The sequence below is a fragment of the Nerophis ophidion genome, unplaced genomic scaffold (genome assembly GCF_033978795.1).
Source record: "Nerophis ophidion isolate RoL-2023_Sa unplaced genomic scaffold, RoL_Noph_v1.0 HiC_scaffold_231, whole genome shotgun sequence".
Taxonomy (NCBI): domain Eukaryota; kingdom Metazoa; phylum Chordata; class Actinopteri; order Syngnathiformes; family Syngnathidae; genus Nerophis; species Nerophis ophidion.
In genome coordinates, this window is record NW_026907153.1 from 13,617 (window position 1) to 41,472 (window position 27,856).

Genomic DNA, 27,856 nt, shown 5'->3' on the forward strand with positions numbered 1-27,856 from the left:
TCGGTCGTCTTGTTCAATAACAACATCATTGTGTTGCAAAGCTTGTCTGTCTATATGTGTTGGCCCTGCGATGAGGTGGCGACTTGTCCAGGGTGTAGCCCGCCTTCCGCCCGAATGCAGCTCCCGTCACCCCAGAAGAGACAAGCAGTAGTAAATGGATGGACGGATGCGTTGCAAAGCTAAGTTCGTTGAAAGGCTAATGGAAGACTTGAAGAATGCGCCGTCATGTCTGAAAGTCATCCTTGCTCGGCATCGGACCGGCGCCTGAATCCTCTGAGGGAATCATCTGCAAATTGCTTCGTCTCGGGCTTTGGGCCCGATGGGGCGCTCTTCAGCTGAGAGCGGTGATAAGGAGACGGCACGGGAGGCGCCCGTCAAGGCTGATGAAGCGCAACAGCTCTTCAGAACCTGTTTGAATCACGTCTGCTCAAATATTACTCCGCCCCATTTTTTTCTAGTCCTGAGCCGTGCCTGGACCGCACAGGAGCGCCCAAAAAAACCCCCACATTCTTCTAGCCAAGCCGCGGTTGTTTTACTCACCGAGCATGACGAGGGTGCTGGTGCCCTGCTCGTTCCCGGACGGGTAGGTGGCGTACTCGCAGGTGTAGCGGCCCGCATCGGACATCCGCAGGTCGGAAATCCTGATGGACGGGTTCTCCAGGTTGTTGTGCAGAAAGACCACGCGGTCTTTGAAGGACAGGTTGGGGAAACTCTGCCCATATTCCGGATGGTAGACGGCGATGTTGTCCCGCTGGCCGTCAATGGGCTCCCAGATCCACGACACCTGACCACACGACATGAACGACCATTGTTAGTCCCTCTCGTCGCCAACCATTTTGGATTCCGGCATTCTGGCGACTAAACCATCACAACATGAAAAAATCAATGGCTCACTTGGATTGTAACATTTTAGTCAAGTAGGCCATACTTGCCAACCTTGAGACCTCCGAATTCGGGAGATGGTTTGGCAGGGGTGTACATTGTAGCGTCCCGGAAGTGCTGCAAAGGATTCTTGAATTGATTTAAACAAGTTAAAAAACTTATTCGGGTGTTACCATTTAGTGCTACTGTATGTACTGTGCAATCTACTAATGAAAGTTTCAATCAAACTATCAATTCTGGTAGCGGGGGTGTATATTGTAGCGTCCCGGAAGTGCTGCAAGGGGTTCTTGAATTGATTTAAATGGACCCCGACTTAAACAAGTTGAAAAACTTATCCGGGTGCTACCATTTAGTGGTACTGTATGTACTGTGCAATCTACTAATGAAAGTTTCAATCAAACTATCAATTCTGGTAGCGGAGATGTATATTGTAGCGTCCCGGAAGTGCTGCAAGGGGTTCTTGAATTGATTTAAGTAGACTTAAACAAGTTGAAAAACTTATCTGGGTGCTACCATTTAGTGGTACTGTATGTACTGTGCAATTTAATAATGAAAGTTTCAATCAAACTATCAATTCTGGTAGCGGGGTGTATATTGTAGCGTCCCGGAAGTGCTGCAAGGGTTCTTGAATTGATTTAAGTGGACCCCGACTTAAACAAGTTGAAAAACTTATTTGGGTGTTATCATTTAGTGGTACTGTATGTACTGTGCAATCTACTGATAAAAATGTCAATCAATCTACAAACCCTGTTTCCATATGAGTTGGGAAATTGTGTTAGATGTAAATATAAACGGAATACAATGATTTGCAAATCATTTTCAACCCATATTCAATTGAATATGCTACAAAGACAAGATGTCATTCATATATCATATATCAGTCATTGTAACAATCTAAGTCTTAGACTAGATCTGACCAATTCAAGTCTAAGACTAGGTCTTATAAATCCAAATCTAAGACTAGAGCTGACTAATCCGAGTCTAAAAGTAGATTTGACCAATCCAAGTCTAAGACTAGATCGAACCAATTCCAGTCTCAGACTAGATCGGAACCAATCCAAGTCTAAGACTAGATCGGACCAATGCATGTCAAAGACTAGATCTGACTAATCTAAGACTAGATCTGACCAATCCAAGTCTAAAACCAAATCGGACCAATCCAAGTCTAAGATTAGATCTGACCAATCCAAGTCTAAGACTAGATCGAACCAATTCAAGTCTCAGACTAGATTGGACCAATCCAAGTATAAGACTAGATCGGAACAATCCAAGTCCAAGAGGAGATCTGACCAATTTAAGACTAGATCTGACTAATCTAAATCTAAGACTAGATCGGACCAATTAAAGTCTCAGACTAGATCGGACCAATCCAAGTCTAAGACTAGATCGGACCAATCCAAGTCTAAGACTAGATTGAAACAATCTAAGTCTAAGACTAGAACGCACCATTCCAAGTCTCAGACTACATCGGACCAATCTATGTCTAAGACTAGATCGGACCAATCCAAGTCTTAGACTAGATTGGACCAATCCAAGTCTAAGACTAGATTGGAACAATCTAAGTCTAAGACGAGATGTGACCAGTCCAAGACTAGATCTGACAAATCCAAGTCTGAGACGAGATCTAACCAATTCAAGTCTAAGACTAGATTGGAACAATCTAAGTCTAAGACGAGATGTGACCAGTCCAAGACTAGATCTGAAAAATCCAAATCTGAGACGAGATCGAACCAATCCAAATCTAAGACTAGATTGGAACAATCTAAGTCTAAGACGAGATGTGACCAGTCCAAGACTAGATCTGACAAATCCAAGTCTGAGACGAGATCGAACCAATTCAATTCTAAGACGAGATCAGACCAATCCAAGTCTAAGACTAGATCTGACCAATCCAAGTCTAAGACTAGATCTGACCAATCCAAGTCTAAGACTAGATCGTCCCAATTTAAGTCTTAGACTAGATCGGACCAATCTAAGTCCAAGACTAGATTGAAACAATCCAAGTCTAAGACTAGATCGTAACAATTCAAGTCCCAGACTAGATCAGACCAATCCAAGTCTAAGACTAGATCGGACCAATCTAAGTCTAAGACTAAATTGGACCAATCCAAGTCTAAGATTAGATCGGAACAATCTAAGTCCAAGACTAGATCGGACCAATCCAGATCTAACAGTAGATCGGAAAAAATCCAAATCTAAGACTAAATTGGACCAATTAAAATCTAAGATTAGATCGGAACAATCTAAATCCAAGACTAGATCGGACTAATCCAAGTCTAAGACTAAATCGGAAGAATCCAAATCTAAGACTAGAACTGACCAATCTTAGTATATGACTAGATCAGACCAATTCAAGTCTCAGACTATATCTGACCAATCCAAGTCTAAGACTAATCGGACCAATCTAAGACTAGATCTGACCAATCTAAGTATATGACTAGATCAAACAAATCCAAGTCTAAGACTAGATCGAAGTAGTCTCGAGCATCGACGCAGAAGCACAAAGCATCCGTGGGCTTTGCTTAGTTCCTTACCTCCCAATTAATGAAGCACTTTTTCTCCCTTTGGATGAAGTCTCAAAGCTGACACTTTTTTTTGAAAGGTAGAAGCACGTCTGCCAAAAAATACAAAGGCAAATTTCTTGGAAATCAATTTTGGAAGAAAACACAAAGGTGTTGGGGTAACCTGAAATCTTTCATAACATCTATTTTATCAGACAGCTTCGCCAAGCATTTGAAATTCTGCTTTTGTTAAGGTTGTCAAGTGGAGTCGATTCATTTTTTAAAACAGATGATTTTCCGGTTATAGAGCCGCACCCGCCAACTTCTACAAAAAAATAAATATTTTCACAACTTTTAGCCGGACTGGACTATAAGGTATAAACCGTTTTGTAAATGTTTATTTACATACTTTAATTGTTTCCAAACGGTGCCTGTGACAAGGCAGTAAAACGGCTGATCAGACAAAACAGAAGTCGTCGTCATGGATCCATGAGCTGCGGAAGTTAGCGCTCCAATCAGCAAAACAGCCGGTGATGTTTTGCTGAATTTGGTGAAACGTTATTGCTAGCAAAGCTGGTTTGATTACATTACGATGGCACCTACCAATACGCATGAAAACACGCCTACGGACATCACACATGGGACGGTTTAGCAAGTATGAATTGTTATAGTTACATTGTAAAACTTAAAAACCTTGCTTGGAGTGATGAATGAAGAATCCGTTCAAGGAGAAACGCTATGGAAAAATACACTAGAGCAGCTCAGCGGCCTAGTGGTAAGAGTGTCCGCCCTGAGACTGGGAGGTTGTGAGTTCAAACTCCGGCCGAGTAATACCAAAGACTACAAAAAAATGGAACTCATTGCCTCCCCGTTGGCACTCAGCATCAATGGTTGAAATTGGGGGTAAAATCACCAAAAATGATTCCCGAGAGTGGCTAGAGCTGCCGCTCACTGCTCCCCTCACCTCCCAGGGGGTGAACATGGGGATGGGTTAAATGCCGAGGACACATTTCACCACACCTAGCGTGTGTGTGTTTGTGACAATCATTGGGACTTTAACTTTGACTTTACTTCCGGTTCAAGGCACAAAACGCAGCACTTGCAGTGAGCTAACTCACCCAAAAGATGGCGCCGTAGCACAAACAATAACACAATTTAAGTCTCTCTGTCGGTGTTATTGGGAACTATTTGTTGCATACAAAACTTTATGGCCGTTGGCGAAGAAGCTGTATTTAAATTAGGTGCACCTTTTTATAAGCCGCAGGGCTCAAAGCAGGGTAAAAAATGTTGTGTCTTATAGTCCGTAAAATACAGTAATTGCATTTTTAGGATTTGGGTTAATCATGACTAGATGAAAGGGTTTACTTGCTTCCGTAATTAAAATTTGGCCAAGAAAAGACCCCAATATTTGTACAGAAACGCAATTTCAGTTTCAGAATGTTACTTAGGAACGTTTTTAAATGTTGTAATTTATTGGCACAAAACTTGGTAACAGTTCTAAAGTTCTTTCAGGCGGTATTTCAGAGTGCCTGAGCACACCAGATGGCGTCGCCTCACTCATCTTCACTCGGTCAAAATAAATTGCATGACTAATCTAAAAGAGTAAAAAAAACCAAAACTAGTGAAGTTGGCACGTTGTGTAAATGGTAAATAAAAAGAAAAAATATAACGAATGAAAACAATGCAAAGACAAGATATTTAATGTTCGAACTGAGGATTTAGTTTTTTTTGTGTGCAAATAATCATTAACTTAGCATTTAATGCAGCAACCCATTGCAAAAAAAAGTTGGCACAGTGGCATTTTTACCACTGTGTTACGTGGCCTTTCCTTTTAACAACACTCAGAAAAAGTTTGGGAACTGAGGAGACCAACTTTTGAAGCTTTTCAGGTAGAATTCTTTCCCATTCTTGCTTGATGTACAGCTTAAGTTGTTCAACAGTCCGGGGTCTCTGTTGTCGTACTTTAAGCTGGACTACAGGCAGGCCAGTCTGGTACCCGCACTCTTTTACTATGAAGTCACGTTGTTGTAACACGTGTCTTGGCATTGTCTTGCTGAAATAAGCAGGGGCGTCCATAATAACGTTCCTTGGATGGCAACAAATGTTGCTCCAAAACCTGTTTTTACTTTTCAGCATTAATGGTGCCTTCACAGATGTGAAAAATAGAAATATAGTCTAATATACAGCATTATTCAGATGTGAATAATATTAATCCAGTCTATAATACAACATTATTCACATGTGAATAATATAAATAGTCTATTATACAGCATTATTCACATGTGAATAATGTAAATAGTTTATTTTACAGCATTATTCGTATGTGAATAACAGAAATAGAGTCAATTAAACAGCATTATTCACATGTGAATAACATAAACAAAGTTTATTATACAGCATTATTCACGTGTGAATAATAGAAATACAGTCTATTATACAGCATTATTCACATGTGAATAATATAAATACAGTCTATTATACAGCATTATTCACATGTGAATAATATAAATGCAGTCTATTATAAAGCATTATTCACATGTGAATAATATAAATGCAGTCTATTATACAGCATTATTCACATTTGAATAATATAAATACAGTCTATTATAAAGCATTATTCACATGTGAATAATGTAAATACAGTTTATTTTACAGCATTATTCACATGTGAATTGTATAAATACAGTTTATTATACAGCATTATTTACATGTGAATAATAGAAATGCAGTCTATTATACAGCATTATTCACATGTGAGAAATGCAAATAGTTTATTTTACAGCATTATTCGTATGTGAATAACATAAATACAGTCAATTATACAGCATTATTCACATGTGAATAACATAAACAAAGTCTATTATACAGCATTAGTCACATGTGAATAACAAAGTCTATTATACAGCATTAGTCACATGTGAATAATAGAAATACAGTCTATTATACAGCATTATTCACGTGAATAATATAAATACAGTCTATTATACAGCATTTTTCACATGGGAATAATGTAAATACTGTTTATTTTACAGCATTATTCACATGTGAATAATATAAATACAGTCTATTATACAGCATTTTTCACATGGGAATAATGTAAATACTGTTTATTTTACAGCATTATTCACATGTGAATAATATAAATACACTCTATTATACAGCATTATTCACATGTGAATAATATTAATCCAGTCTATTATACAGCATTATTCACATGTGAATAATATTAATCCAGTCTATTATACAGCATTATTCACATGTGAATAATATAAATACAGTCTATTATAAAGCATTATTCACATGTGAATAATGTAAATACTGTTTATTTTACAGCATTATTCATGTGTGAATAATATAAATACCGTCTATTATACAGCATTATTCACATGTGAATAGTACAAATACAGTTTATTATACAGCATTATTCACATGTGAATAGTATAAATACAGTCTATTATACAGCATTATTCACATGTGAATAATATAAATACAGTCTATTATAAAGCATTATTCACATGTGAATAATGTAAATACTGTTTATTTTACAGCATTATTCATATGTGAATAATATAAATACAGTCTATTATACAGCATTATTCACATGTGAGTAATATATATACAGTCTATTATACAGCATTATTCACATGTGAGAAATGTAAATAGTTTATTTTACAGCATTATTCGTATGTGAATAACATAAATACCGTCAATTATACAGCATTATTCACATGTGAATAACATAAACAAAGTCTATTATACAGCATTAGTCACATGTGAACAATAGAAATACAGTCTATTATACAGCATTATTCACATGTGAATAATGTAAATACTGTTTATTTTACAGCATTATTCACATGTGAATAATATAAATACAGTCTATTATACAGCATTTTTCACAATGGAATAATGTAAATATTGTTTATTTTACAGCATTATTCACATGTGAATAATATAAATACAGTCTATTATACAGCATTATTCACATGTGAATAGTATAAATAAAGTCTACTATACAGCATTATTCACATGTGAATAATGTAAATAAAGTTTATTTTACAGCATTAGTCACATGTGAATTGTATAAATACACTCTATTATACAGCATTATTCACATGTGAATAATATAAATACAGTCTATTATAAAGCATTATTCACGTGTGAGTAATATATATACAGTCTATTATACAGCATTATTCACATGTGAGAAATGTAAATAGTTTATTTTACAGCATTATTCGTATGTGAATAACATAAATACCGTCAATTATACAGCATTATTCACATGTGAATAACATAAACAAAGTCTATTATACAGCATTAGTCACATGTGAATAATGTAAATACTGTTTATTTTACAGCATTATTCACATGTGAATAATATAAATACAGTCTATTATACAGCATTATTCACATGTGAATAATATAAATACAGTCTATTATACAGCATTATTCACGTGTGAGTAATATATATACAGTCTATTATACAGCATTATTCACATGTGAGAAATGTAAATAGTTTATTTTACAGCATTATTCGTATGTGAATAACATAAATACCGTCAATTATACAGCATTATTCACATGTGAATAACATAAACAAAGTCTATTATACAGCATTAGTCAAATGTGAACAATAGAAATACAGTCTATTATACAGCATTATTCACATGTGAATAATGTAAATACTCTTTATTTTACAGCATTATTCACATGTGAATAATATAAATACAGTCTATTATACAGTATTTTTCACAATGGAATAATGTAAATATTGTTTATTTTACAGCATTATTCACATGTGAATAATATAAATACAGTCTATTATACAGCATTATTCACATGTGAATAGTATAAATACAGTTTATTATACAGCATTATTCACATGTGAATTACATAAATACAGTCTATTATACAGCATTATTCACATGTGAATTACATAAATACAGTCCATTATACAACATTATTCACATGTGATTAATATCAATACAGTCTATTGTACAGCATTATTCACATGTGAGAAATGTAAATAGTTTATTTTACAGCATTATTCGTATGTGAATAACATAAATACCGTCAATTATACAGCATTATTCACATGTGAATAACATAAACAAAGTCTATTATACAGCATTAGTCACATGTGAACAATAGAAATACAGTCTATTATACAGCATTATTCACATGTGAATAATGTAAATACTGTTTATTTTACAGCATTATTCACATGTGAATAGTATAAATACAGTTTATTATACAGCATTATTCACATGTGAATTACATAAATACAGTCTATTATACAGCATTATTCACATGTGAATTACATAAATACAGTCCATTATACAACATTATTCACATGTGATTAATATCAATACAGTCTATTGTACAGCATTATTCACATATGAATGATATAAATACAGTCTATTATACAGCATTATTCACATGTGAATAATATAAATACAGTCTATTATACAGCATTATTCACATGTCAATAATGTAAATAGTTTATTTTACAGCATTATTCGTATGTGAATAACATAAATACAGTTTATTATACAGCATTATTCACATGTGAATAATGTAAATACTGTTTATTTTACAGCATTATTCACGTGTGAATAACATAAATACAATATATTATACAGCATTATTCACATGTGAATAATATAAATACAGTCTATTGTACAGCATTATTCACTTGAATAATATAAATACAGTCTATTATACAGCATTATTCACGTGAATAATATAAATACAGTCTATTACACAGCATTATTCACGTGAATAATATAAATACAGTCTATTATACAGCATTATTCACATGTGAATAATATAAATACAGTCTATTATACAGCATTATTCACATGTAAATAATAAAATACAGTTCATTATACAGCATTATTCACATGTGGATAATGTAAATACTGTTTATTTTACAGCATTATTCACATGTGAATAACATAAATACAATATATTATACAGCATCATTCACATGTGAATAATATAAATACAGTCCATAGTACAGCATTATTCACATGCTAATCATATAAATACAGTCTATTATACAGCATTATTCACGTGAATAATATAAATACAGTCTATTATACAGCATTATTCACGTGAATAATATAAATACAGTCTATTATACAGCATTATTCACGTGAATAATATAAATACAGTCTATTATACAGCATTATTCACATGTGAATAATGGTGTATAATCTCGCTTTAGTGACAAAATGTCAACGTCCAAAAAAAAAAGAAATCAGCGTGAAAGGCTTTCAATTATGAGTCCCCTTTTCTTAAGACGGCATTTTTCTGAACTTTCGGGACACGTCGGCAGCGTCAGGAAGCGCGAGCGCCGCTTGATCGCATCGATTCCCTTCTCCGTCCGCAGTGAGCAGCACAGGTTCATCAATAGACGTTTTAGCAATTACCTGGGACTAAACGCTGCCACGCGGCGACGGGCGGGGAAAGGCCGCGACGCCAATTAGTCGACTGTAGGGAAGATGCCCATTTCAGCTTTTTTTTTGGCGGACAAATTGAATATTGATCGCGAGTCACGCCATGATCAGAGTGAACACTGACAAGTGTTCATTTCTTTCCCGCCAGCTTGTTCGCCTCGTCTTCAACATCAGCGTGTCTTCGCCCGCGGATGTTCTCGTAGTCCGCCAACAAACACCCTGTTTGCCAAAAAAACAAGCATGCTGTGGAAAGATGATGAAAAAGGCGCAGAAATCCTGGCGCCTAAAAAAAAAATAATCACACCCTTTGCACTTGCGGCGACTCGGTTCAAGCGGACTCTGCTCGCGCGCGCGAAATCCTTATACGTTCGTTTGCGTGCCGACTCGTCAAATGGATTATTTCAAAGTTGTGATGTTGTCATACTTGCCAACCCTCCCGGATTTTCCGGGAGACTCCCGAAATTCAGCGCCTCTCCCGAAAACCTCCCGGAAGAAATTTTCTCCCGAAAATCTCCCGAAATTCAGCTGGAGCTGGAGGCCACGCCCCCTCCAGCTCAAACATGCACAGTTCGAAGCTTGAAAAGGAGGATTGCAGGCGGATCTGACGGCATATAAGGTCATTTTTAAAAACGACTGCTAATACTCCTCCTTTTCGACCGGACCACTGCAAAAGTTCATTAAGAGGGGCGGACTCACCGGCTCTCAGCCATGTTTCCGTCACACAGAGGAAGTCAAGTCCGCGGGAAGTAAAGAAATCATTCAGGATGTTTGTTTGTCAAAGATCTTGCGTTCACAAGACCAAACCTGGCGGGGGCCAGCACGTCCAAGGGAGCCGCTAATCCAGGTGGCGGGGGGGAGGAGCCACGAGGCGGGAAAGGAAAACAGGAATCCAGCCAGGTGAGAAAGCTGACTGGGACGTCGAAAAACCAACGTCGAAGTTGATCATATCAGTGGGAAAGGGGCAAAGATCCAACAGTGTTAGGCGGTCATACTCAAGCAGTGAGCTGACAGAGACGAAAATAGACGCAAACAACACAAAAACGAACAGAGCTGACAGCGAGAGACGCCGGGGCAAAGCACATACTGGCGGCATCTTCTGGAAACTCAAAAGTGACGTTACTCAAATAGTAAAAAGTAAGTGTTGTTTTTTTTTTTTTTAGTAACCAGCAAGCACAGTACAGTTAGTAGAACAACTGTGTTTTTATTATTGTGTATTTGATAGGTGCCTTCTGAAATTCAACTTTTTCCTTTATTTATATATATACATAATAAAATAAATATATATAGCTAGAATTAACTGAAAGTTAAATATTTCATATGTATTTATATTTATATATATATATATATATATATATATATATATATATATATATATATATATATATATATGAAATAATTGAGTTGGTGAATTGGCTGTAAATATACCTTCATCTTAACCACGCCCCCAAACCACGCCTCCGCCTCACCCCTGACCACGCCCCCCACATCCCGAAATCGGAGGTCTCAAGGTTGGCAAGTATGGATGTTGTTCTTCACCTGTCCAAACATCACAGATGTTATTCTCTGCAAAGATATGTTCAAATCTAGTCCCGCGGACTTTGTTTACATTCGCGCGCGCGGACACTTGTTAACCTCCGTGTAGGCCAGTGTTTTTCCACTTTTTTTGAGCCAAGGCACAGTTTTTGCGTTGAAAAAAACCCGGAGACACTGTTGACCTCCATGTAGACCAGGGGTGTCCAAACTTTTTCCACAGGGGGCTGCACACGGAAAAATTTAAGCATGCGGAGCCATTTTGATATGTGGATTTTTTTTTTTAATCCTTAGGGCTCCTGGGGAGCACAGAGGGTCTCAGTCACGAAAATGTTAAAAATAAGTCAAATTATTATTTAATCTTTTTATTTAATGCTTACAGTAAATCTCTATCAACTTGAGGTTGATATAAAGTAAAACAAATAAGGTTTTATGCCTTTTTTGTCAAAGACAACTTTGTTTTTATAGTAAAACTGAAATATGCAGTATTTAGATAGCTAGATAGATAGCTAGATAGATGGATAGATAGATAGATAGATAGATAGATGGATAGATAGATAGATAGATAGATAGATAGATAGATAGATAGATAGATAGATAGATAGATAGATAGATAGATAGATAGATAGATAGATAGATAGATAGATAGATAGATAGATAGATAGATAGAAAGATAGTACTTTATTGATTCCTTCATTACAGTTCCTTTATTTAGCAATTAAAGCCCTCAAAGATCAATAATGCAGGACACCATTAATTTTAATTATTTAATATTTTTGAGTAAACACAATGAAAAGTTTGATAAAATCCTACTAAATATATTTGAGATCCGAAAGGTTCCCCACTCATAAAGTGATGCATTTTTATTAGTTTTTTTTTTTTTTTTACTTTTAACACTTAAATTTCAAGATCAACTTCCGATATATCATGTCGATTTTAAGTTTGAACTATTATTTTGTTTGTTTTATGCTCTTTTGTCAAAACTTTGATGTTTTTATATGGCAGCCACACAACATATGCAATATTTTTTCCACAGAAAACATTTTAAAGTGATAATTTTTAAGTAATAATTTATTATAACCTAGATTTTTTTGTCCTTTTTTTTTGAGCAATAGAAAAAAAAGAAAATAAGGACAAAAGGGGAAAAAAACTGCCTGCATGGCAGCTTTGTGTCAACATTGCAACTTTTTCTCATTAGATTTCACCTCATTCCACTTTTTAAAAATGTTTTATTTTTTTATTTTTGCAATACTATCAATTTTGCAATTTTTCCAGAATATGTGTAAAGCCGGTAAACGATTAGCTGCGGGCCGCAAATGGCCCCCGTGCCGCACTTTGGACACCCCTGATGTAGACCATCACTGGGAAATGGATATCCCAGCAGAGACCAGCTTTGAAGCAATAGATGGAAACCACAATGGACATACCGTATTTTTCGGAGTATAAGTCGCACATGCCGAAAATGCATAATAAAGAAGGAAAAAAACATATATAAGTCGCATTTTTGGGGGAAATGTATTTGATAAAACCCAACACCAAGAATAGACATTTGAAAGGCAATTTAAAATAAATAAAGAATAGTGAACAACAGGCTGAATAAGTGTACATTATATGAGGCATAAATAACCAACTGAGAAGGTGCCTGCTATGTTAACCTAACATATTATGGTAAGAGTCATTCAAATAACTATAACATATAGAACATACTATACGTTTACCAAACAATCTGTCACTCCTAATCGATAAATCCCATGAAATCTTATACGTCTAGTCTCTTACGTGAATGAGCTAAATAATATTATTTGATATTTTACGGTAATGTGTTAATAATTTCACACATAAGTCGTTCCTGAGTATAAGTCGCACCAAACTATGAAAAAAACTGTGACTTATTGTCCGAAAAATACGGTATATAACATGGAGAAGATAACTGCCTTTATTAATTATAAATTGGAGAAATTTACTTCATACTGGGAAAACTGGGTCAATTATGTCACACCCCATGAGTCTGACTTAAATTTTTCGAATTAGTGCACTGCTTTAAAAAAAAAAAAAAAAAAAAAAAAAAAAAAAAGATCACTCCCTATATGTATACAGCATTATTCACATGTGAATAATATAAATACAGTCTATTATTCACATGTGAATGATAAAAATACAGTCTATTATACAGCATTATTCACATATGATTAATATAAATACATTCTATTTTACAGCATTATTCACATGTGAATAACATAAATACAGTCTATTATACAGCATTATTTACATGTGAATAATAAAAATACCTTTATTATCCAGCATTATTCACATGTGAACAATATAAAAACAGTCTATTATACAGCATTATTCACATATGATTAATATAAATACATTCTATTTTACAGCATTATTCACATGTGAATAACATAAATACAGTCTATTATACAGCATTACTTACATGTGAATAATAAAAATACCGTCTATTATCCAGCATTATTCACATGTGAATGATATAAAAACAGTCTATTATACAGCATTATTCAATTATGATTAATATAAATACAGTCTATTATACAGCATTATTCACATGTGAATTATATAAATACAGTCTATTATACAGCATTATTCACACATGAAAAACATAAATACAGTTTATTATACAGCATTATTCACATGTGAAAAACATAAATACAGTCTTTTATATAGAATTATTCACATGTGAATAATATATGTATATATATATATATATATATATATATATATATATATATATATATATATATATATGTTTATTTTTATTTTATTTCTGTTATTATTATCAATATATTATTGTTAAATTTTTGTTTATTTAATTGATGTATTTGTAGATACTATTTTTTTGCGTTTTTTTGCGGGGGGTGGTATGATGGGCATATAAACAAAAAATATTTTTGACATTTAGGGCAGGCAACAGCTATATGATGAACGTGAATATGATGTAATGGATAGAGATAGGCGCCAGCGCCCCCCGCGACCTCAAAAAGGGAATAAGCGGTAGAAAATGGATGGATGGATGGATAGAAATGTCTAATACTGGATATACATAAAAAAAAAAATGTTGGTGTTGTCATATTGCAGTCTGCACGTATCTCTTATGTTTGACTGCCATCTACTGGTCAAACTTATCATTTCACCATGTACCCAAAAAAATATCTTTGAGGTCGGTAAGCAAAACCGGAATTAATCTGTGTTATAAGGCGTACTATCGAGTTTTGACGGGGAAAAAATGATTTTAAGTGCGCCTTGTAGTCTGGAAAATGCGGTAAATGTTGCCAGTCAAATAAAACTTTTCCTTTTGTCAACATAGCTCAGATAGCGAAGGAAAAAAAATGAACTACAAATAAACGCATGGTGAAACAGGACGCAGATAAACAATATGTTTAATTAAAATGTGAGTTGTGGATACCAACATCCTTTTAATGTTCTGGCAAAACAAGCTCATTCCCTGCTTGGGTTGAAATAAGATAAGAAAATAAACGCTACAGAAAATAAGTTGCTAAGGGCCATTTTTTATTCTGCTCCCAGAAGAAAAGCTGTTGGAGACGCCCGTTTGAGAGGTTCAGACAAAATACCCATTACATCATTCCTTTTCAAGTAAAATGTTGCAAATACAAACAATAAAATACCACACAAATTGGATCACATTGTGAGGACATGACACTTGCGACTTCAGCACTATGTTTCGAAAAAAATTTGCTACATTTTTAGCATACAAAGTACAAACCCCAAAACCAGTGAAGTTGGCACGTTGTGTAAATGGTAAATAAAAACAAAATACAATGATTTACAATCTTTTTCAACCTATATGCAAATGAATAGACTGCAAAGACAAGATACTTAACATTCAAACTGGAAAACGTTGTTATTTCTTTCAAATATTAGCTCATTTGGAATTTGATGCCTGCAACATGTTTCAAAAAAGCTGGGACAAGTGGCAAAAAAGACTGAGAAAAGTTGAGGAATGCTCATCAAACACTTGTTTGGAACATCTCACAGGTGAACAGGCTGATTGGGAACAAGTGGGTGTCATGATTGCAGCTTCCATGAAATGTTCAGTCATTCACAAACAAGGATGGGGCCAGGGTCGCCACTTTGTGAACAAATGCGTGAGCAAATTGTCGAACAGTTTAAGAACAACATTTCGCAACGAGATACTACAAAGAATTTAGGGATTTCTGTAATATCATAAAAAGCTTCGGAGAATCTGGAGAAATCACTGCACGTACGCGATGACATTACAGACGGTACTGCATCATAAACCACCGTCAGTAGCTATATAGGATATCACCACATGGGCTCAGGAACACTTCAGAAAACCACTGTCAGTAACTACAGTTGGTCGCTACATCTGTAAGTGCAAGTTAAAACTGTACTACGCAAAGTGAAAGCCATTTATCAACAACACCCAGAAATGCCGCCAACTTCGCTGGCCCCGAGCTCATCCAAGATGGACTGATGCAAAGTGGAAAAGTGTTCTGTGGTCTGACAAGTCCACATTTCAAATTGTTTTTGGAAACCGTGGACGAGAAAAAGAACCATCCGGATTGTTATAGGCACAAAGTTGAAAAGCCAGCATCTGAGATAGTATGGGGGTGTATTAGTGCCCAAGGCATGGGTAACTTACACATCTGTGAAGGCACCATTAGTGCTGGAAGGTACATACAGGTTTTGGAGCAACATATGTTGTCATCCAAGCAACGTTATCATGGACGCCCCTGCTTATTTCAGCAAGACAATGCCAAGCCACATGTTACAACAGCGTGGTTTCGTAGTGAAAGAGTGCGGGTTCTTTCCTGGCCCGTTTGCAGTCCAGACCTGTCTCCCATCGAAAATGTTTGGCGCATTATGAAGCGTAAAACACGACAGCGCAGACCCCAGACTGTTGAACGACTGAAGCTCTACATAAAACAAGAATGGGAAAGAATTCCACCTTCAAAGCTCCAACAATTAGTTTCCTCAGTTCCCAAACGTTTATTGAGTGTTGTTAAAAGAAAAGGTGATGTAACACAGTGGTGAACATGCCCTTTCCCAACTACTTTGGCACGTGTTGCAGCCATGAAATTCTAAGTTAATTATTATTTGCAAAAACAAAATAAAGTTTATGAGTTTGAACATCAACTTTCTTGTCTTTTTGTGCATTCAATTGAATATGGGTTGAAAAGGATTTGCAAATCATTGTATTCCGTTTATATTTACATCTAACAATTTCCCAACTTATATGGAAACGGGGTTTGTACATACAGGTTTTGGAGCTACATATGCTGCCATCCAAGCATCGTTATCATGAACGCCCCGGCTTATTTCAGCAAGACAATGCCAGGCCACGTGTTACAACAGCGTGGCTTCATAGTAAAAGAGTGCGGGTACTAGATTGGCTTTCCTGTAGTCCAGACCTGTCTCCAATTGAAAATGTGTGGTGCATTATGAAGCCTAAAATACCACAACTTAAGCTGTTCATCAGACAAAAATAAGAAATAATTTCTCCTGAAAATCTTAAAAAATTGGTCTCCTCTTTTCCCAAACGTTTACTGAGTGTTGTTAAAAGGAAAGGCCATGTAACACAGTGGTAAAAATGCCCCCGTGACCATTTTTTTTGCAATTCAATTGTAAGTTAATGATGATTTGCACACAAAAAAAAGAAGTTTCTCAGTTGGAACATTAAATAATTTGTATTTGCAGTCTATTCAATTGAATATAAGTTGAAAAGGATTTGCAAATCATTGTATTTGGTTTTTATTTACGAATTACACAACGTGCCAACTTCAATGGATTTGGGTTTTGTAAGTCAAAAGCACACCTGTTGTCACAGATCCGAAACCTTAACGACACTTTTTCTTTCTCGCTCTCGATTTTTTCCATTTTTTTTACAAACCCTGTTTCCATATAAGTTGGTAAATTGTGTCGGATGTAAATATAAACGAAATACAATGATTTGCAAATCATTTTCAACCCATATTCAGTCGAATGCACTACAAAGACAAGATATTTGACGTTCAAACTGATAAACGTTATTTTTTTTAGCAAATAAAAATTAACTTAGAATTTCATGGCTGCAACATGTGCCAAAGTAGTTGGGAAAGGGCATGTTCACCACTGTGTTACATCACCTTTTCTTTTAACAACACTCAATAAACCTTTGGGAACTGAGGAAACTAATTGTTGAAGCTTTGAAAGTGGAATTATTTCTCATTCTTGTTTTATGTAGAGTTTCAGTCGTTCAACAGTCCGAGGTCTCCGCGGTCGTATTTTACGCTTCATAATGCGCCACACATTTTCGATGGGAGACAGGTCTGGACTGCAGGCGGGCCAGGAAAGTACCTGCACTCTTTTTTTACGAAGCCACGCTGTTGTAACACGTGCTGAATGTGGCTTGGCATTGTCTTGCTGAAATAAGCAGGGGCGTCCATGAAAAAGACGGCGCTTAGATGGCAGCAAATGTTGTTCCAAAACCTGTATGTACCTTTCAGCATTAATGGTGCCTTCACAGATGTGTAAGTTACCCATGCCTTGGGCACTAATGCACCCCCACAACATCACAGATGCTGGCTTTTGAACTTTGCGTCGATAACAGTCTAGATAGTTCGCTTCCTTTTTGGTCCGGATGACACGATGTCGAATATTTCCAAAAACAATTTGAAATGTGGACTCGTCAGACCACAGAACACTTTTCCACTTTGCTTCAGTCCATCTTACATGATCTCAGGCCCAGAGAAGCCGGCGGCGTTTCTGGATGTTGTTGATAAATGGCTTTCGCTTTGCATAGTAGAGCTTTAACTTGCACTTACAGTTGTAGCGCCAAACTGTATTTAGTGACAGTGGTTTTCCTGAGTGTTCCTAAGCCCATGGGGTGATATCCTTTAGAGATTGATGTGGTTTTTGATACAGGGATCGAAGGTCACGGTCATTCAATGTTGGTTTCCGGCCATGCCGTTTACGTGGAGTGATTTCTCCAGATTCTCTGAAACTTTTGATGATATTATGGACCGTAGATGTTGAAATCCCTAAATTTCTTGCAATTGCACTTTGAGAAATGTTCTTAAACTGTTTGACTATTTGCTCACGCAGTTGTGGACAAAGGGGTGTACCTCGCCCCGTCCTTTCTTGTGAAAGACTGAGCATTTTTTGAGAAGCTGTTTTTATACCCAATCATGGCACCCACCAGTTCCCAATTAACCTGCACACCTGTGGGATGTTCCAAATAAGTGTTGGATGAGCATTCCTCAACTGTATCAGTATTTATTGCCACCTTTCCCAACACCTTTGTCACGTGTTGCTGAATTTGTCGATAAAACCGATGTGTTGCCCAGGCCGAGGAGAGAGAGTATCAGCTTCAAACAAAGTCAAGCTCACCTGAGTCAGTTTGGTCCGGCCTCCGCCGTCGATGAACTGGCAGCGCAGATCCACGGACTCGTTGGGGTAAGCCTCCAGCTCCTCCTCCACGCGTACCTTCTGAGCGCCTACACCTGTCGACCACAGAGAAAGACATCATGAGGACACGCCCCCCAAAAAGAGGCAGGCGGTGGGTCGCCATGGCAACCGTCGCAGGAGGAGAGTTTTGTTGGGAAACGATCCAACATCAGACCCATCTAGTGTCCCACTCATTTGCAACTGAGAAGCTCCCTCGCCGTCCTCCCCTGCAGCGCGGAGCTCAGTAGCAAACGTGTGGCTCACACGTTCGATACCCAAAGTGCATTTGGACTACCAACTTGCTCACTGCCAAGGACATTTGTGCACGTTTGGTAAAAGTCATTGTTTACTTTCCTGGGAATATATTTGACAAAGTTACATCACGTGCACTATTCAGGGAGGATTGGGAAGAAGTAGATCTATGTGATACACAATAAAAGGTAGCGTGCTTGTACTATACTTGTACTGTACTTGTACTGTACTTGTACAAGACTTGTAGTGTACTTGTACTATACTTGTACTGCACATCCTGGTCTGTACTATACTTGTATTGTACTTGTACTGTATGTCTAGACTGTACTGCACTTGTATTGTACTTCCATGTCTGTACTATACTTGCACTATACTTATACTATAGTTGTACTATACTTGTACTATAGATATACTAGTACTATAGTTGTAGTATAGTTGTAGTATACTTCTACTATAATTGTACTATACATGTACTAAACTTGTACTATACTTGTACTTTAATTGTACTATACTTGTACTATAGCTGTACTAAACTTGTACTTTAGTTGTACTATACTTGTATTATAGTTGTACTATACGTGTACTATAGTTGTACTATGATTGTAGTATACTTGTACTATAGTTGTACTATACTTGTACTATAGTTGTACTATAGTTGTACTATACTTGTACTTTATTTGTACTATAGTATACTTGTACTATAGCTGTACTAAACTTGTACTTTAGTTGTACTATACTTGTATTATAGTTGTACTATACGTGTACTATAGTTGTACTATGATTGTAGTATACTTGTACTATAGTTGTACTATACTTGTACTATAGTTGTACTATAGTTGTACTATACTTGTACTTTATTTGTACTAGTTGTGCTATACTTGTATAAAAGTTGTACTATAGTTGTCCTATACTTGTACTATACGTGTACTAAACTTGTACTATACTTGTACTAAACTTGTACTATATTTGTAATTTAGTTGTACTGTACGTGTACTATACTTGTACTATACTTGTACTATAGTTGTACTATAGTTGTACTATAGTTGTGCTATAGTTGCACTATAGTTGTGCTATAGTTGTTCTATACTTGTGCTATACTTGTACTATAGTTGTACTATAGTTGTACTATATTTCTACTATAATTGTACTATACATGTACTAAACTTGTACTATACTTGTACTTTAGTTGCACTATACTTATACTATAGTTGTACTAAACTTGTACTATACTTGTACTTTAGTTGTACTATACTTGTATTATAGTTGTACTATACTTGTACTTTAGTTGTAATATACTTGTACTATAGTTGTACTATACTTGTACTTTAGTTGTACTTTACTTGTACTATAGTTGTACTATACTTGTAATATAGTTGTACTATACTTGTACTATAGTTGTACTAAACTTGTACTATATTTGTACTTTGGTTGCACTATACTTGTACTTTAGTTTTACTATACTTGTACTATAGTTGTGCTATAGTTGTACTAGAGTGTGAGTGTGACGCGGCACACAGCATGAAATAAATAAAAGGTGTGGAGGATTAGCAGAGGCAAGCTGCTAGTTGGCGGAGAAGAAAAAGCCTTGTAAAAGTGTGAGAGGGACAATATGGATAGTGTGTGTGTGTGTGTGTGTGTGTGTGTGTGTGTGTGCGTGCGTGCGTGCGTGTGTGTGTGTGTGTGCTGATGCTGCTCAACTAGCTTACAAACATAGAAAGCAGCTTTGTGCGTGTGTGTGTGTTTGCATGACTAGTTATTGTGTTTGCGCGTCAACTTACATGATGTGTGTGTTATTGCTTGTTACTGCATGTGTGTGTGTGTGTGTGCGTGTAAGTGTGTGTTTGCATGACTAGTTATTGTGTTTGCGCGTCAACTTACATGATGTGTGTGTTATTGCTTGTTACTGCATGTGTGTGTGTGCGTGTGCGTGTGTGTTTGCATGACTAGTTATTGTGTTTGCGCGTCAACTTACATGATGTGTGTTATTGCTTGTTACTGTACGTGTGTGTGTGTGTGTGTGTGTTTGCATGACTAGTTATTGTGTTTGCGCGTCAACTTACATGATATGTGTGTGTTATTGCCTACTGTACGTATGTGTGTGTTTGCACGACTAGTTATTGTGTTTGCGCGTCAACTTACATGATGTGTGTTATTGCTTGTTACTGTACATGTGTGTGTGTGTGTGTGTGTGTTTGCATGACTAGTTATTGTGTTTGCGCGTCAACTTACATGATGTGTGTGTTATTGCTTGTTACTGCATGTGTGTGTGTGTGTGTTTGCATGACTAGTTATTGTGTTTGCGCGTCAACTTACATGATGTGTGTGTTATTGCTTGTTACTGCATGTGTGTGTGTGTGTGTGTTTGCATGACTAGTTATTGTGTTTGCGCGTCAACTTACATGATGTGTGTTATTGCTTGTTACTGTACGTGTGTGTGTGTGTTTGCATGACTAGTTATTGTGTTTACGCGTCAACTTACATGATGTGTGTGTTATTGCTTGTTACTGCATGTGTGTGTGTGTGCGTGTGTGTTTGCATGACTAGTTATTGTGTTTGCGCGTCAACTTACATGATGTGTGTTATTGCTTGTTACTGTACGTGTGTGTGTGTGTGTGTGTGTGTGTTTGCATGACTAGTTATTGTGTTTGCGCGTCAACTTACACGATGTGTGTTATTGCTTGTTACTGTACGTGTGTGTGTGTGTGTGTTTGCATGACTAGTTATTGTGTTTGCGCGTCAACTTACATGATGTGTGTTATTGCTTGTTACTGTACGTGTGTGTGTGTGTGTGTGTGTGTGTGTGTTTACATGACTAGTTATTGTGTTTGCGCGTCAACTTACATGATGAGTGTTATTGCTTGTTACTGTACGTGTGTGTGTGTGTGTTTGCATGACTAGTTATTGTGTTTGCGCGTCAACTTACATGATGCATGTGTTATTGCTTGTTGCTGTACATGTGTGTGTGTTTGCACAACTAGTTATTGTGTTTGGGTATCTAAATACATGTGTGTTATTGCTTGTTACTGTAGATGTGTGTGTGTTTGCACGACTAGTTATTGTGTTTGCGCGTCAACTTACATGATGTGTGTGTTATTGCCTACTGTACGTATGTGTGTGTTTGCACGACTAGTTATTGTGTTTGCGCGTCAACTTACATATGTGTGTTATTGCTTGTTACTGTACATGTGTGTGTTTGCACGATTAGTTATTGTGTTTGCGCGTCAACTTACATGATGTGTGTGTTATTATTTGTTATTGTGTGTGTGTTTGTGTGTGTGTGCGCGTCTGTGTGTGTTTGTTTGCACGACTAGTTATTGTGTTTGCAGGTCAACTTACATGATGAGTGTGTGTTTGCACGACTAGTTATTGTGTATGTTATTGCTTGTTACTGTATGTCTGTGTGTGTGTGTTTGCAACTCTAGTTATTGTGTTTGCGTATCTAAATACGTGTGTGTTATTGCTTGTTACTGTAGATGTGCGTGTGTGTTTGCACAACTAGTTATTGTGTTTGCGCGTCAACTTACATGATGTGTGTCTTATTGCTTACTGTACGTGTGTGTGTTTGCACGATTAGTTATTGTGTTTGCGCGTCAACTTACATGTGTGTTGTTGCTTGTTACTGTATATGTGTGTGTGTGTGTTTGTACGACTAGTTATTACGTTTGCGCGTCAACTTACATGATGTGTGTCTTTTTGCTTGTTACTGTATGTGTGTGTGTGTGTGTTTGCACGACTAGTTATTGTTTGCGCGTCAACTTACATGATGTGTGTGTTATTGCTTGTTATTGTACACGTGTGTGTGTATGTGTGTGTGTGTGTTTGATGACAACATGAAGCATCAATGCACACCCTGTCGGCAGCCAAACCACTGATCCACTCGCACTGTAACATGCACACATGTATGTAACACACACAAACACACACGACTGTACATGCAATATGGCCGTCAGATAAGTACATCCACGGAGGAAAACAAACACAAAGCTGATGACTGTTGTCCTGTTTCTCCTCCACTTTCTACCAACACTTTTGTGCTTTTATTTGTTGCCGTCGCTTCTTCTTTATCCCCTCTGGCACAAGGAGATTAATTTGCGCTTTATTATTAGACACATCCCCGCACAATGGCTCACACACACACACACACACACACACACACACACACACACACACACACACACACACACACACACACACACACACACACACACACACACACACGCACACACGCACACACACACACACACAGCGGTGCTTGAAATAGTCCCAACATGGGTAAAAGAGAAACCGCAGCAGTGCAAACATGGAAGATAATCTTCAACTGCATGAAAAGACATACATTTCAGCCAATCAGAAGCCGGGAAAAAGACACAACAATGCATGGAGGATATCACTTTTGAATATAAAGTCGACACAAAATGTTTGGTATATTAAACAATACATGCTCACTATAACTGTGCATTTGTGATTAATAGGACTGGATAATATGGTTTAAAATGTAACTGTTTTATATCGGTCAATATCAATAATTATTGATATTTCATAAGGCCTGTTGAAAATAAGAAGCAGAAGAGAAACGGATTAAATGTAAACATTTTTACTTCTAATGTAACCTTCCTCTGATTTTAATCTCCTCAGCTATCAAAGCAGAAAGGAAATGTCAACACAAGCTCAATGTAAACATTTAACAATAACCTCTTAAAAAGAAGGTGCAAAAATAAGGAATAGGTAAATAAAAATAAACGCTTGAACATTTTTTTAAATAGTGCAAATTGTGGAAATGTGAACACAGAAAAACTTGAAAATTGATATTTTCTGCAGGTTTAGTGCCAGAAAGTTACAGCTGTGCTCTAAAGGGTGAGCGCGGCAAAGGTGGTTGCATTATTTACAGACCACATTGGTCTGGCTAGGGCAGAGGTCCCCAAACTTTTTGACTTGGGGGCCGCATATATATATATGTATATGCATATATATGTATATATAAACATATATACATGCATATACACAGCATATATACATATTTACACATGTATACATATGTATACACACATATGTGTGTGCATATGTATATATATTCATATATATGCATTTATATGCATATATGCATAGATATATATATATATATGCATTTATATGCATATATGTATGTATATATATATATGCATATGCACGCATGTATATGTATATATTCATATATACATATATACATACGTATATACATACATATATACATGTATACACACATATGTGTGTATATATATATATATATATATATATATATATATATATATATATATATATGGGGCGGCGTGGCGCAGTGGAAGAGTGGCCGTGCGCAACCCGAGGGTCCCTGGTTCAAATCCCACCTAGTACCAACCTCGTCACGTCCGTTGTGTCCTGAGCAAAACACTTCACCCTTGCTCCTGAAGGGTGCTGGTTGGCGCCTTGCATGGCAGCTCCCTCCATCAGTGTGTGAATGTGTGTGTGAATGGGTAAATGTGGAAGTAATGTCAAAGCGCTTTGAGTACCTTGAAGCTAGAAAAGCGCTATACAAGTACAACCCATTTATCATTTATCATTTATCAATATATATACGTATATGCATACATATATGCATATATACATATATGTATATACATACACATTATATATAAATATATATATACATATATATGCATGCATATATATATGTATATACAAACATATATACATACATATATATACGCATATACATACATATATATACATATATACATATATATACATATATACATACATATATAGACATATATACACATATATACATATATATACATATATACATAAATATATAGACATATATACATATATATATATATACACACATATATATACATATATACATAAACATTGTATATTAATATATATATATACACATATATACATATATATAAATATATATGCATACATATACATATATATACACATATATGTACATATATATACATACATATATATACATATATATATGTATGTATATAAGTATATATATATAATTTATATAAGTATATATATATAAGTATATATATATATATATATATATATATATATATATATATATATATATATATATATATATATATATATATATATATATATATATATATATATATATATATATATATATATATATATATATATATATATATATATATATATATATACACACACACACACACCTATGTGCCGGAAATTGGTACCATATCGATTCAAATGTGAATGGTACCCATCCCAACACGTGTAAACCGAGGCACGTTCTAATCTGATCCCCCACAATCGGTATCGGCCAATCTCACTCATGGATGACCCGTATCGAAATTGCCAACATAAAACCCCCATCAGAAAACTCTTTCCATTTACTTAATTTTCTCTTTTCTCATCCATTTTATATTTAATTTATTGGTTACACTTTAGTGTGGAGAACATATTCTTAGTAACAAAAACTTAATTTTGAGTTATTTGGACAGAAGGGGAACATATAAGGGTTGGGGTTACTAATAAGCAATCATTCTGAGGTTATTGAGGGAAGACTCTTAGTTAATGGCCATGCAGAATAAGGCATTATTAAATAATTAGTAATGACTAAATAAGAGCCAATATGTTGCTAATTTGCATGTTAATAAGCAATTAAATAATGGCGAATATGTTCCCCATACTAAAGTGTTAACAATGTATTTATTTCCATGCATTTCATTATTCACTTTTAAATTATACACACACACACACAAAAAAGGAATAAAATAAAAATTATTCTCTGATCTACTATTGTTTTTTTGGTAATCTACTAGGAAATAGTGACACAAAAAAGGAACAAAACTTGACAAACACAGGAAGTAAACAAAACACTTTGCTCAAACGTTGGCCTCGTGGTGGTGGTCAAACGTTGTTGTGACATGAAGGATGCACTCAGGAGAAGAGGAGTCAAATGCGAAGGGGGGGCTGGATGGCTAAATGAACCCCCGCCGTTCTCCCTACCCGAGCGGCGATAGATGAATCACACCTAATTGGCATTTAGAGGCCCGTGGCATTTGCCTGTTTAATCTGTGCGGCGTGAAGCGCGTGCTGATGGGACGCAGGCGAGCGGAAGGTCTGCTTGTTTGTCGGTTTGGCTCACTTGTTGACACCAAACCTAAACATCATCCGCGAACCTGATGAAGTGAAGTGTGAAAAGAATTATATTTATATAACGCTTTTCTCTAGAGACTCAAAGAGCTTTTACGTAGTGAAACCCAATATCTGTGTTACATATAAACCACCGCAGGTGGCACTGGGAGCAGGTGGGTAAAGCGTCTTGCCCAAGGACACAAAGGCAGTGACTAGAATGGAAGTGGGGATTGAGCCTGGAACCCTCAAGTTGCTGGCACAGCCACTCTAGCACCTAATTCATGTTGCCGTGACGTCTTTAAACCCGAATAATTATCTCAATTAATTCCAACCTTCAAAGGGGAGATGGACGGGCGCATTGGGATTGTTGGCGTGACCCCAGGATGCAGAGAGAGCAGGCCATGTGTGAGGGCGGGTGCCAAATTCGGTATATTTATTGGCACCGTAAAAATCCTTTTTTTTTTTTAAATATAAAGGTGATGTCACCTTTATTGCAGGTGACATCACGTCCGGTTTGCAGACTTAAATAAATGATAAATCAGGGGTCACCAACGCGGTGCCCGCAGGCACCAGGTCGCTAGCCTGTTCTAAAAATAGCTCAAATAGCAGCACTTACCAGTGAGCTTCCTCAATTTTTTAAATTGTTTTTATTTACTAGCAAGCTGGTCTCGCTTGGCTCGACATTTTTAATTCTAAGAGAGACAAAACTCAAATAGAATTTGAAAATCCCCAAAAATATTTTAAAGACTTGGTCTTCACTTGTTTAAATAAATTCATTTATTTTTTTACTTTGCTTCTTATAACTTTCAGAAAGACAATTTTAGAGAAAAAATACAACCTTAAAAATGATTTTAGGATTTTTAAACACATATACCTTTTTACCTTTTAAATTATTTTCTTTCCTGACAATTTAAATCAAAGTTCAAGCATTTTTTAAATTTTATTTTAAAGAATAATGAATAAATTTTAATTTAATTTTTCATTTTAGCTTCTGTTTTTTCGACGAAGAATATTTGTGAAATATTTCTTCAAACTTATTATGATTAAAATTCAAAAAAAAATTATTCTGGCAAATCTAGAAAATCTGTAAAATCCAATTTAAATCGTATTTCAAAGTCTTTTGAATTTCTTTGAAAATTTTTGTTCTGGAAAATCTAGAAGAAATAATGATTTGTCTTTGTTAGAAATATAACTTGGTCCAATTTGTTATATATTCTAACAAAGTGCAGATTGGATTTTAACCTATTTAAAACATGTCATCAAAGTTCTAAAATTAATCTTAATCAGGAAAAATTACTAATAATAATCCATAAAATTTTTTTTAAATTTTTTCAAAAAGATTCGAATTAGCTAGTTTTCCTCTTCATTTTTTCGGTTGAATTTTGAATTTTAAAGAGTCGAAATTGAAGATAAACTATGTTTCAAAATTTAATTTTCAATTTTTTTTGTGTTTTCTCCTCTTTTAAACCGTTCAATTAAGTGTTTTTTTCATCATTTATTCTCTACAAAAACCTTCCGTAAAAGGAAAAAAAATGTACGACGGAATGACAGACAGAAATACCCATTAATATATATATATATATATATATATATATATATATATATATATATATATATATATATATGTATCTATTAAAGGTAAATTGAGCAAATTGGCTA

The 27,856-nt window shown here is 35.7% G+C and overlaps 1 protein-coding gene across 1 annotated transcript in view; it reads right to left on the reverse strand.

Moving 5' to 3' along the window:
- Positions 1-282: 282 nt before the first annotated feature.
- Positions 283-27,856, reverse strand: part of LOC133547881 (nectin-1-like) — an 83,332-nt gene continuing 55,758 nt past the window's right edge. Inside the window, exons 2-4 of the mRNA XM_061893358.1 lie at positions 18,749-18,861; positions 541-784; positions 283-380 (exon numbers count right to left, since the gene is read on the reverse strand). Coding sequence (XP_061749342.1) covers positions 283-380; positions 541-784; positions 18,749-18,861 — 455 coding nt within the window. The remainder of the gene's footprint in view (positions 381-540; positions 785-18,748; positions 18,862-27,856) is intronic.